The 13,823-nt window shown below is 39.5% G+C and overlaps 1 protein-coding gene across 10 annotated transcripts in view; it reads right to left on the reverse strand.

Annotated features, from left to right (window-relative positions):
• The window catches only part of NBEA (neurobeachin), an 862,398-nt gene that overhangs the window by 566,189 nt on the left and 282,386 nt on the right, over positions 1-13,823 (reverse strand). For all 10 annotated transcript variants that reach the window (XM_075061639.1, XM_075061640.1, XM_075061634.1 and 7 more), the window contains exons 17-18: positions 13,572-13,664; positions 6,113-6,221 (exon numbers count right to left, since the gene is read on the reverse strand). In XM_075061639.1, the coding sequence (XP_074917740.1) occupies positions 6,113-6,221; positions 13,572-13,664 (202 nt within the window). The remainder of the gene's footprint in view (positions 1-6,112; positions 6,222-13,571; positions 13,665-13,823) is intronic.

A 13,823-nucleotide genomic window follows, 5' to 3' on the forward strand; every position in this document is an offset into this window, starting at 1 on the left:
TTAGAAACCACCACAAATGTGTGTAACACTTTACAAGAGATAGCAGAACAAATTCCCTGTCTCAAAGGCTTATAATACAAACAGTCTTAGGGCAAATATCTTTTACATATTCTGTAACCTTTCATCTCAGTTCTGATTACATGCAATTACGGTACCTGAAAGTATCTGAAACAAAATCATTCCATTATTTTAGATCAGCCTCTCCTGCAACTTTGAACGTTTATCAAAGAAATGGAGGCACTGCTATATGGAAAGCAAGAGTCTTCACTGGATCATTTAGCATCACTTACTTTCAGGAGCTTATAATTATGACAAAAATTTGTGTGTTCAGGATCAAAGGTCAATATCATATTTGTAGATCATAAGAATGATTTAAGTCAACTACCATATTTCATGAACTGAGCATTTAGACACTCCATATCTACTGTCCCTTATTCTGGTGCATGCTTGTAACTCTGAACAGAAAGTTAGCAGTATTAAAAACACAGATCTAACTGAGCATGAGACACACAACAGTTCAATTATCCCAACTCAACTGTCTCAACCTAAGCAAATTGTTTTGCCTTTTTTCTAACTGGAGACTGTTATAGCTAATCCCATCAAACTTTAAAATTTACATTGCAAAGGAACAGAAACATACCATGGGTTTTCCAGGTTGGCACAAAAAACTTTTCTGACAGCTTGGCACAAAAAGATGAAACAGCAATTTGGTAAGTCATTTGGCTTCATAAAAGAGGTGTGTGTTTAAAGCCATAACTAGCAATTCAAAGACAAGTACATTCAACAGATTTCCTTCTGGTCAAATCCAAAAAACTACTGCAGAATATTTCTCTCACTCCCTAGAAAAAAGAGCTTGCATATTACTCCATATTATTTCTCATTTTATAGTGGGAAAACTGAGACAATGAGATTTGCCTGAAGCCAGACTGTGAATCACTGGCAAAACCAAGATTAGAACTCAGGAAAGGGAAGTAATGTTAATGTAACTAGAGGTTATTGAGATAAGTGGTCCCTTTCTGAATTCCACTGTGGGTACACTTGCACTCCATGTACCTGAGACTGCAGAATATTTGCTATTAGTGTCCATTGATCTATGCTCCTGGCCTCCTCATGCTTTTTACCAAAGGCATAAGGGACGAGGTGGACTGACCGCCTCTGCAGTTCCTTCTCTACTATGAAGCCAGTTATGAACTGATGCAGAGGAGAAGGGTGGGTAGTGGAATACACATCTAGGGACCACACATCTAAAAGAACTCATTACAACAAGGTAAGTAACTTCTTACTTTTCTTCTTTGAGTTGTGGTTCCTATGTGTATTCTCCTGTGGGTGACTGACAAGCAGTACTTAGAAAGGAGATGGATGTGAGGATGCTTGTATAGCTACTTGCAGGATTAATGTCCCAAAGGATACATCAGTGGCAGAGTCCTGGATTAAGGTGTAATGTCCTGTAAATGTGTAGATGGAACTCCATGTAGCTGCCCTGCAAATATCAAGAAAGGGTACCTCTTGAAGTGATGCTATTGAGGTTGCCTGGGCCCTTATAGAGTGAGCTTTTACCCATGTGAGGGAGGAAGCTGTGTCAACTGAAAGAAGGCTACAGCTAGGAATCCTGTGAGAAGACATGGCTTATCCTCATACTTGTTCTGCTATGGCAATGAACAGTCTAGGTGACTTCCTAATCGGTTTTGTTCTCTGCAGGTGGAATGCCAATGCTCATTACAGATGGAGGGAGTGAAGTCTGCACTTCTCACTACAGACATGAGGCTTTGGGAAAAACACAGGTAAGTGAATTGACTGGTTTATATGAAATTCTGAAACTATTTTAGGACTGGATTTTGGGTGTAGCAAAGGCAAGACCTTATCCTTATGGAATATTGTGTTTGGTGGATCCACTATTAAAGCCCCTAGTACTCCTACTCTTCTGACTAAGGTGATGGCAACAAGGTAGGCAGCCCTCACTGATAGGCAAGACATGGAATACATAGCTAGCAGTTTTACGAGAAGTTTAGCCAGTGCTCAAAGCACTAAAATAAGATTCCCCTTGGGGGATTGGTTTCTTCACAGCTGGAAATTTTCTGACCAGATTTCAACAACCTGACTGTTATCTTGAGGATAAGAATATAATCCAAAATTGTGGAAATATCAGGTTCCTCTGGAGACATATCGTTTTGCTGGGCCCAGACAGAAGAAGGTTTCAACTTGGCTAGATTGTATTTTCCAGTGGAGTCTTTTCTGTTACTAGTGAGAGTCATTTTCACAGCTTCAGAACAGGAACGTTCTAGGCTCAATGCCCATCCAAATACCATACCATGAGATGAAAGCATTGGGAGTGTAATGTCTGACCCTTCCATTTATCTGGATCAAGAAATCTGAGAAGATCTGAACTTTGATAAGTGGATTTGTAGGAGGTTTGTAAAGCATAATTGTCTGGGCCATCTGGGGGCAATGAGAATAATTTGAGCCCTGTCTAGTCCAATTTTCCATAAAACCAGAGATAATAGTGCAACGAGAGGCATAACTGAAGTGAAGTAATTTGTCCAAGGTAGAAGAGGACTATTGCTCACTGAAGCAGTTTATTTACATTTCCTGTTTCTCACTGAGTGAAGATGGTGTTCATTATTGAATCAGGTAATTCCCATTTGTGATAGGTGGCAAAATGCCTGCTGAGGCTTTCCACCAGCACATTTTGGGTGTCTGGGAGATACACTGCAGATAAGGTTATTTGGTTCTGTATACACCAGGTCCATAAATTTACCACTTCTTAAAAGAGCAGGATGGAGTACATCTCTTCCTGTTTATTTACACAGAAAATAGTAGTTATGTTGTCCGACATTATTAGGATGTGCTGGGATTGTGTGAATGGTAGGAATGTTTTGTTGTAGGGCTCTCAGTTCCAGAAGACTGATGTGCATTCTGGCTGCCCGAGGGATCCTAGTGCCATGTGATTGTCTATATGAGCTCCCCTATCCTACCAGGGAGAGCTCTGTAATTATCATTGTTGGGTGTGAGGGATAGAAATGGAACTCCCATGCACGCATTTCCAGCATCCCTCCACCATTACCATAGGGACAATTCCTTCTAAGTGAGGGATTCATGCTGTGTGCACTTGGTGTACATACTGTTTGAAGCCAGCTTACAGTCAATGAAGGTTCAGTCTAGCATACGGCCTTGGAGAGTAAGGTATATTACACACTAAAGTTTGTGCGTAATCAGGTCTATTACAGTGCTCATGGAGTGAAATCTGTGGAGAGGTAAGCCCTCACTTTGACTGAATCCAGTGTTGATCCTACAAAGTCAGAGAGGCTTCAGTGTTGCGAACCACCTGTGTCTTTATTTATATAAGATTCTCCCAGCACCAGTGTATTTATAAACAAGCCTTGCAGGATTAGTCACTTCCTTTACAGGCAGAGGCAGCCTTCAGCTAGGAGGCTTCCAATTCCCTCCCTGACTGACTTCTCCCTGGCTGCTCCCTGCCTTCTGGCTCTCTCCCAGCCTTTATAGCTCTTGGCTTGTCAGGCCAGCAGGTGTTGCCAAACCTCAGGCCAGCATCAGGCCTTTTCCATCAGCCCCAATCTGTTTCCCCTGATTGGAGCTGACTGGGCAGGGGCTAATTAGGTGCTTTTGCACCAGCACCCTGATACACTGCTGTATTGCTCCCCATTGGAGAAGAGATTGTACCTCCTGAAGGAGAACCGCCTTATGAGACTGAGTCCCTGAAAAGGGACAGGGAAGTGGTTTTGGAGGAGGGGGGCAGATAAACTATGGTACAGATGGAATGGATATCCAGCATGTACTTGTCTGCTGTTCTCACTGCCCAGTTTTAGGGAAATTTTGCTAGTTATTCCCCAATGGATCTCAGTAATAGGTGGAGATAGCATCAATACCAGGTTGCAGCTCTCTGGTGTCATGTTAAAAATAACTCTTGGTTGGAAGGTGAGGCTGGGCAGCCACAGGTGAAGTGAAAGATGCATCTTTTGATGTTTGTGAGGTGGCTTGTATGATGGAGAGTGATAAAATTGTTCAGGTAATCAACTCGTGGTCTTTGACAGTAACAGCAATTCCTGATCTTTTGGGTCCCAGTGTTTCATTTTAGGTAGCACCAAAGTCAGCCTCTGAGTCAATGTGGAGGCTGCTACTGAAGGACTTTCACTCCTATGAGTCTTTTGAACATGACCACGCAGCTTAGAAGGACCTAATTTCTTATGGCTCGGGCATGAGGGCTCACCTGACTTGGAAAGAGTCAAGGCGGGTCTCTCCCCTTAGATCATCTATGAGGGGATCTGTTTTTATGTTTGTAAGAGTGCCCCTTACTCCCACGAGGGGGTCAGACAAAGGGCTCGTCCCAATCAACTCCAGAGTCAGACACAGAATAGGGATCTTGCTCCGTGCTGACTCTGGCCAATGTTCAGGAAGGTCTCCCTGGCCTGGATGTGAATGGGGAATTCATTGCCTGCTCCATAACGTTTCTGAAGTTGAAGTTCTAATGCCTGCTGAGTTAGGCTGGGAAAAGAGTGTCAAAAATTGCATTTGGTGGACAGAGGCAGCACTGATGATCATTGCTCACCAAAAAGAAGCAGGGGCAGAAAATGCAATTTTTGTAGCCCAGACTCTTAGGCATCCTCAAAATCCCATTTGGGAGATTGGGAGCACAGGGTTGGGAGTCTAAAACTGACTAACTAGAACTATCAAAACACTAACAACAAAAACAAAAAATAATTTAAAATTTTAAATATTTACAAGGAAGAAGAGAAAGCTTGGGACACTGGAGGTTTCTGACTCAGGCTATGAGGTGGTAAGAAGGAACTGAAGAGGTGATTCTGCCTTGCCCTGCCCCTTATACTCTGGGTGCAGAGCACGAAGAGAACAGGGATACAGGCATGGACCAACAGACATTACTTGCAGGAATTCTTCAACCACATGCCTACCCACAGTGCAATACACATAGGCACGCAAAGAAGAACTCCTGACTCCCAACTTTGTGCTCATTCCTCCAGACCACTTTGCCTTACTGACAGAGGAGCTGAGCATATACTGCTTCAACTGAGTTCAACTGCAGCTTTGAGCATTCAGCACTTCTGAAAAATCAGTGCAAGGTGTTTCAAATTGGGCACTCCAAAAAATTCAGAATACACAGTTTGCCAAAATTTGGTTTAGCTGGATTGCTCAACATCACATACAGAGTCAGTGACATGTGCAGGGCTACAATTGAGTCCTCTCAAGTCACGGTCATTCTCCTTCACCACACCAGCACCTTTCTCTTCCTGCAATCCTCTGCCTCCTTCTGTACATACCTTACAACTTCTAAAGCAAATGAGGCAGCAATCCCACACACAACCTAATTCATTATCCGATTGTAATTCACCATGCAATGTGTTCCTTAAGGCCTAGTGCCAGGAGGTGGGAGGCTCCTACACTGTATTTTGCCCCCAGCAACGGGTATGGACCACTGAGGTCATTTGGTGGGTCCCTGGAGACTGTCAGGAGAAATTGGGCCCCACACTATCTCAATTGATCTTGCATACCCAGCTGTCTACTCATAGGGCTCCCAATTCAGTGTGTGCCGATGCTCTTTTGGCAACAACATGGACCCAGCCTTAAATTAGAGTGCTCATATTCAGTTTTTATTTTGGTACATTGCCAACCACACAACCTAGAGAACGAAAATGGAAATTTTCAGCAATTCACAACTCAACTAAACACCAATTGACTTTCACTAGAAAAAACAAATGAGGCATTTCTGTGGCTCCAGGGATTTCTTCCACTGAATTTCAAAAGACTGCTGCAGAAACAGAAGGTGTTAGAGCTCTCAAAGTTTCTTTATAAACTTTTTTTTAACAATCTAAATAAAAGGTCATTTCTAGCTCCATAGGTGTTTGTAAAGCTTTACAGACAAGTTGCAAAAATTGTAACAGTGCTTATGAAAAAAATCTAAACAAACACAATAAGTACTTGTTTGATTCAGAGAGGATCTTTTTTAAAATTTCAGATTTTAATATAGTCATAGTGACCTGAAGATTGAAATCTTTTAAATACAAATTCATATAAACATTTTTTTTATTCTACACATTTTTTGCAACTAATGATATTATTTGCATGTTAAAGTAATTTGTACCTCATAAAGTGTGTTATATGTTGTAACGGTCACAGTATTTGTATGCAGCATCAACCTCTCTCCAAGAAGAGTGAAAAGACTATGGGTATGCATGATTTCAACCTTTCGTCTGGAGGAAAGAACATAAAAATACAAAATATAAACATGTTGAAGATTTTAAGTAGAAGTAAAATTAGAGAAGTAATGTATTTTTTCATACGTCAAACTTGGACTTTATATCATCTATGCTTTATATTGTTTATTATCCTTTAATCATATAACGTTGCATATTACTTTAAGCTATTTCTGAATATTCATTTAAGCTGTTCTGGCCATACTGAATGGTTGTGAGAATGCAATTTTATATGCAGGATGGATTCCTGTATGTCACCACCTTCTTGCCCTCACAGATGGTCATCACAGACACTTTCCTTTGGTAGAGGACAGACAGACTAGGCTGTACCCTCCGCCCCACCAAATCTGTCAAGGATGTCCCTACATTGGACAGATGGGTAACCAATGAGCAACATGAAGTGCTGCCTTTCCCTCACAGAACTCAGCGTTATGCTCCCATGTGTCTTCCAAGAAAGATACTTTAACATTTAAGGGTTTTACCACCATTGTCAGTCTCCGTTCACAGCTTTCTTTCATACAGACAATAAAACAGTCCTCATATATCTATTAAAACAACCCAGTATGACCAATACAAAATTCTGAAGAGTTGTGAAATTCCAGCTGAGTGGAATACTGTCTTAACATATTGTAATGCAAGTCAGAACAAATTATACCTTAAAAGTAGAGAAGGAAGAAGCTCTGGTTCCCAAATAAAACATCAGGGAAATTCAGCCAATCCCCCAAATTTCATTCTGTTTAAATATGCACAGTACTTATTGTACAGTGCCATAATTCTACACAGCGCTTTAAGAAAAAAAAATATGGAAAATGAAGTGCAAACTCCCAATCCAGAAGCATTTACACTCTATATGGAAGAATAGGTACAATATGGATTAAACCAATACATAATAGATAAAGAGTGCCAGTGGTCATATCTGAAATGCTTTGATACTTTTCTATTCTAAGGTGTAGCTGTGTTAGTCTGGATCTGTAAAAAGTGACAGAGTCCTGTGGCACCTCATAGACTAACAGATGTATTGGAGCATAAGTTTTCGTGGGTGAATAACCACTTCATCAGACACATGCGTCACGCACGAAAGCTTATGCTCCAATTCTTCTGTTAGCCTATAAGGTGCCACAAGACACTGTCGCTTTTTAGAACAGAAAAGTTTTAATGACTTTCCTCTCTGGAACTACCAAGGCAAGTTGGACAAAGTGTTCTGGTGGTATGTAGCCAAATATCTCTAATTTATTAAATTCACAGATATTTCTGTCAATTTTTGCAAGGGAGATGATAATAAATATAGCACACTTTTGTTATTTTTCAGATTTTTTTAAAACACAGTTTCGTACAAAAAGCCACATAATCATGAAATTTTAATATTTTATTTAACAATTTAAGAGTCAGGAAATGCAATCTTAGCTCTGCCTCTTGTGTATATCCATTACAATACAGTTTTCAGTTTCATAATTACATACCACACTTTCTAAAATGATAAAATATATTACAAGTTTCAACAAACTTAAATACATGTGTAGCATCTTGTAGTGCTATGTACTGTTCTGAACATAGCAAGGAGCTCATGAGTCATTCATATGAACACAATACAGGTATATGTAACATATTACAGATTGAGGATACAAAAGAATAATAATGAAAACTTACTGGCTTACATATACACTACATGTGCTCAAAGCAGTATTGGCTTTATAGTTAACTGACTTCTCACGAACACTGCTCCCAAGGAAGAGTTTGCTGCTCATTGAAAGAAAATGTATAGTACCTAGGCATTTTAACAAGTTTTGTAAGCACCTATCTTACAAAGGAGAACTTACATAGAAATTTGATAAGAATGGCCATACTGGGACAGACCAAAGGTCCATCTAGCCCAGTATCCTGTCTTCTGACAGTAGCCAATGCCAGGTGCCCCAAAGGGAATGAACAGAACAAGAAACCATCAAGTGATTCATCCCCTGATGCTTCTGGCAAACAGAGGCTAGGAACACCATACCTGCCCGTCCTGACTACTAGTCATTGATGGACCTATCCTCCATGAACTTATTTAGTGCTTTTTTGAACCCTGTTATAGTCTTAGCCTTCACAACATCCTCTAGTAAAGAGTTCCACAGGTTGACTGTGTGTTGTGTGAAGAAATACTTCCTTTTGCTTGTTTTAAACCTGCTGCCTATTAATTTCACTGGGTGAACCCTAGTTCTTGCCCTAGTTCTTGTATTATGAGGAATAAATAACACTTCCTTATTTACTTGCTCTACACCAGTCATGATTTTATAGACCTCCATCATATCCCGTCCCCTCCCCAATCCCTTAGTCATCTTTTTTCCTAGCTGCAAAGTCCCAGTCTTATTAATCTCTCCTCATATGGAAGCCATTCCATATTCTAATAATTTTTGTTGCCCTTTTCTGAACCTTTTACAATTCCAATATATTTTCGGGGGGATGGGACAACCACATCTGCACACAGTGTTCAAGATGTGAGAGTACCATGGATTTATATGGAGGCAATATGATATTTTCTGTCTTATTATCTATCCCTTTCTTAATGATGGCCAACATTCTGTTCACCTTTTTGACCGCTGCTGCACATTGAGTGGATGTTTTCAGAGAACTATCCATAATGATTCCAAGATCTCTTTCTTAAGCGGTAACAGCTAATTTAGACCAACATTTTAAAGGTACGGTGGAGCACTGGGGCTATGAAATTAGTGTAAGAAAGAAAAATACTACAGGTTACCACACTTGTGCCACAGAATTTAAGGCCAGAAGGGACAACCAGGTTATCTGCTCTGATCTCCTCTATATCAGTGGTGCACCCTCCTTTACCATTAACAGAATCTGTCCATGCCCCTCCACCTCAATTACTGCACAGCCAAGGCTTCCTCAGTAGTGGACCTTGGGCTAAAGGCGGAGCTGAGGGTGGAACTGGTCTGGGGGTAGGGAGGGAATGAGAGCAGAGCTGGTCTGAGGGCGGAGCAGGGGGCAGAGTGGAGCTGGGATATGGGCCAGAGTGGGGCTGGGCTTGGGCTTGGGCTTGAAGTAGGGTAGGGGATGGATCTGGTCTGGAGACGGAGCAGGACTGGAGGCTGAATGTGGTTGGGGGCAGAGGATAGAGTGGGATTGGAAGTGGGTGTCCCTCCCTGCCCCTCATGGGCACTGGCCTGGCCCCTCCCACGCACCCCCTGAATGTTCCTCTGTGCCCCTTAGTGGGGCTCACCCCACAGTTTGGGGACCAGTGCTTTATATCACAGGCCATTAAACACTATCCAATCATCCACAAACTGAGCGTAACAACTAAAATTAGACCAAAGTATTACAAGAGACTAAATTATTCTGTGCCACAGGCACAGGGACTGAGGTGCATCAGTTCTTGAAGCCTCTGCAGTAGCATAGAATTGATGTAGTAACATATACCTAAAGGATCCTCACAAGTGACTCATGCATCATCCTGCAGAGGAAGATGAACACCTCCCTAAGATCACTGCCAATCTGACTTTGGGGGATTTCCTTCCTGAACCTAAATATGGTGATAAATTAGACCCTGAGCACGCAAGCAAGACTCACCAGGCGTGCACTTAAGAAAATTCTCAGTACCACCCTAGTACCAGCCTATCCAATGTCCCAACTGCAAATGTGGTCATCTTATATGTTTGAGACAATGTATTTGAGTAATAGTACGTTTTGATAAAATTAGACTATTGTGGTATGCACATGCAAGGGGACATATTTATGGCGATGTATGCACCTTTAATTTTGAAAATTCTCAACATATATTCTGTACAAAAACAAAAACAAACATCAACTAAATACAACTGGAGGGAGAGAGGACACACAACTCTGTTGACTTTGTATTAAGGTGGTTAAACAGAATAACCAACCAACGAAAAACATAAATAAGAAGGAAAGAATCAGTAAAGTCACTTGACATATCTACACTTCACTCATCCATTAGTTCCCCTTCTCACCATCAACTATCTTGACTCTTCTGCTAAGGAGCCAATGGACACCTATGAACTATAGCAATGTTAACTGGTTTTATGTTTAGGTGTTTTAATTATTAATATTAATGCAGCTTTTGTAAGTTACATTGTGTGAAGCTGCATATGTGGTTTTGTATTGGTGCGTGAAGAACTGCAAATAGTGTCATTTTTTCTGTAATGTTTAGGAAAAATGTATGAGAATGAGTGATTTGTGTTAGAGATTATTCTAAAGTTATTTCTGTACTTACAAATTACAGCATTAAAGTCAGTGTGTGCAGAAACATAAGTGTATTTTATGGTGACAGTTAAGGCTATATGTTTAGACAAAGCACTTCTCTTCATCTTCTCGTACTACCAGCAACTTAGAGCAAATTTCGCTTTATCTCCATGCTCCCATAATACAGACCTGCTCCTCTCTGTCCCCAACAATCTCACCCATCCAAATCCCCCATGTAGATCTGTTCACCTCCTCCTCTTTCCTCTCCATGGTACTGTTTCATAGTGCACCATATAAACAGAACATGGGGTTGTGAGTAGGGTGAGGGGTTTGGATAAAGGCTTTTGGTTGGTGGATGGAGAGACCAAGGCTGTGTGTGGGGAAGTTCAAGCTTGTCTGCACTGAGGAATCAAGATCTCCCCATAGCACTACTACCTTGACGGCCAGGAGGCTGGAGTGGTTCCCTCCACCCTAGGCCTCAGCAAAGCCCTAATTCTCTCTAGCTCAGGCCTCACATTGCACATAAGCATCTTTGCCCCTGGGTCTCACAAATCCCTAATAAATCCCATTTCTCCAAACTCTTTCACAAATTATCATCTTCCTCTCAAGTCCAATCTCTTCCCTGCCTAGCCTCCCTCCCTCGCTCACTAGGGGCACATGCAGATTGTGGCTGGTAAATCAAGCTTGCCGTGTCAGAAGAAATGACATGGCTGACAGAACCCAGCAATTCTTCTGGCTGATCACTATATTATTCACAATTATTATTTACCAGGAATAACTGTGTTTTAAAACTTCAGAAGTGGTCCAAGATATCAGGAAAAAATACCAGATAGACATGCACAGGTATGCATGTGTGTGATTTGGTGTTTATGAGGATTGTGAGTTTTTAGCTATTCAAACTCCCAAAATGTGATGTGAACAGGACAAATTTCAAAATGGGAGCATTTTAAAATATTTCAGCTGTAAAGATTCACTAAAAAATTTACAGAAAATTCCTTTCTGCTTCAGGCCTTTTTACCCATTTTTAAATCGGAACAAATGCCTGTCTAACACAACTGTTTTGAGGTTTTAGCCAGTAATATTTATAAAACCCTTTGAGAGGTTCAATGCAAATTAGAAATACAAAATATGATTAACAGCAGCAATTTGGACTTAATAAATCCCTTGAGAAAAATTCCATTTAGGCATCTTTTCCACAATTAACCATGTCTCAGTTAAGACAGTGTACTTTATTGATCATAAAAGTGAAGAAAAAATAGTGTGTCTACAAATATCTTGTCCTAGATTGACTCCTACTTTTCTAACCACCTCCTCAGTTCTGATGAAGGCATTACATCTGGAACTTAAGCCCCTTCCATCATGCAGTTGATCATTATTTTTTCTTCTTCATCTACATTCTCTTTCTAGAATATCATATTGCTAGTTTCAGCCTTGGACGTCACTCCAAATTACATATCCATCAAATCAAGGTCCCATCTACCTACTTTTCTTGTTCATGTCAACTCCTCACCAGATCGTAACTTCCTACTATCAAACATTTTGAAAGACTGAACTTTTCAGTAAAACATCTACTTGTTCTCTGTCTTATTGCACAGCAGATTTCCTTAAATTAGAGACTTTTACTTTTCCCACGGACAGAAATCTTAGAAACACTCTTTATTCAAAAGATTTTTTCTTCTCATAACTCAATTGTTTAAGTAGGCCAATCAACATTTCTAAAGTGTCAGAATTAATCATCAAATTGAGCTAAAATCCTTAACCTTCCTTTAACCATATCCCACATTAATAAAATTCCCTCTTATAGTCTTCCTAAATCGCTAACTTGAAATTTCAGGTAATACTGAAAACTGAAGCCAAATAACATTCTCACTCCAAGAAAAAAGAACATATATTCTTGTCTACAGTCATAATCACTGACCTTCTTAATCTAAATCCAAATTATCCTAGAAAAGCATACCTTAAAAACATTTTCTTTTTATGTTACAAGAATCAAAATCTAAAGCATTTTGAGAGTCATGTATGAAGTACAATAAGCTATGTAAAAATTAACTATTGTATATAGAGATTTTACTTTCCAAATGATCAAGTGTTTGGTTCTGCTGTGTCATACAATTTTCCTTGATGCTACTCTACCATACCTACTATATCGTGCCATCAATACAGTTGTAGCTACTTGAATGAAATTAGGGAGGCAGGGTAGCCTAAATGACTGAGCAGAGGGCTTGCTACCAGATACTCCTGAGTTCTCACCCTGGCTCTGTCACTGATGCACATGTGTAACTCCATGCAAGTCATTTAGTCTGTCACAGTATCATCATCGGTAAAGCAGGATTAATAATTTATTCAACCTTGCAGGGTGTTAAGAGGATTAATTACTCAGTGTATGGACATCGTTTTGAAAATGTAAAGCACCATGTAATAGCACATTAGAAATAATATGGGGCTAGTCAAAATGGCATTTGGAAAATTAAACAAAATCTGTCTACATAGCACCAACTCATTCTAAGTTTCACTTATTTCACTTTCTACATCTTACTTCTGTTTTTAATTTTTATCAGTATTTACGTACTTCATTTGCTGTTCCTTCTGTATTTGGATAGTACAGTGATAGCTAATATTTTTATGAGAATAAATAAAATTGAAGAATAACAAAACAGTTACATTATCTTTTTAAATGTCTTTACATAATTCTCAGATGTTTATTCCTAATACAACTGAAAATGCAAATGACTGACCAAGAATCTTTAATGATCCATAAGATATTGAGTTTCATATGTACTGTACTTTCAGAGATATATGGGCTTATGAGAACAATACATTTAATTTATAAATACTATTACTGGATTTTTTGTTTTCTAGTACAATTTTGGTTTAAGACTTATTTTCACATAAACATTTAAAAGTTACCAGACAAATGTTTTTTACCTTTTGAAATTACTATTTTATAAGAAATTAATCAGAAAATTAGGTATTTTTCCTCACTGTATATCTATAAAAATAACAATCTGCAAATTACTCACCTTAGATACTGCAGTTAATGCCTTCTAAGCATTTTCCAGATGTCATGTTTTGTATTTTAAACTGAATATTACAAAAAGAAAATGAATTATAATCATTGTATGCCACTACAACTACTTCAGACAGTACACTTACTTGTGACCCAGGTGTTTGAGAAAATATCCCAGTACCTTCAGAGCCTGCACCCAGATACTTTCACTTTTGGAAGCCAGTAATTTATAAATGACTCTACAATGAAATTAAAAAAAAAAAATCAGTTAGTATATTCTCTCAGTTTACCACCAAACACCAGACAGTTCCATGGAATCATCCATAGTACTGTGAAAGTAAACAATAAAATAGTAAGAAAAGCGCTAAGAAAGGAACATACATTAATAAGTGAAAGGA

Source organism: Chelonoidis abingdonii, chromosome 1 (assembly GCF_003597395.2).
Source record: "Chelonoidis abingdonii isolate Lonesome George chromosome 1, CheloAbing_2.0, whole genome shotgun sequence".
Lineage (NCBI taxonomy): Eukaryota > Metazoa > Chordata > Testudines > Testudinidae > Chelonoidis > Chelonoidis abingdonii.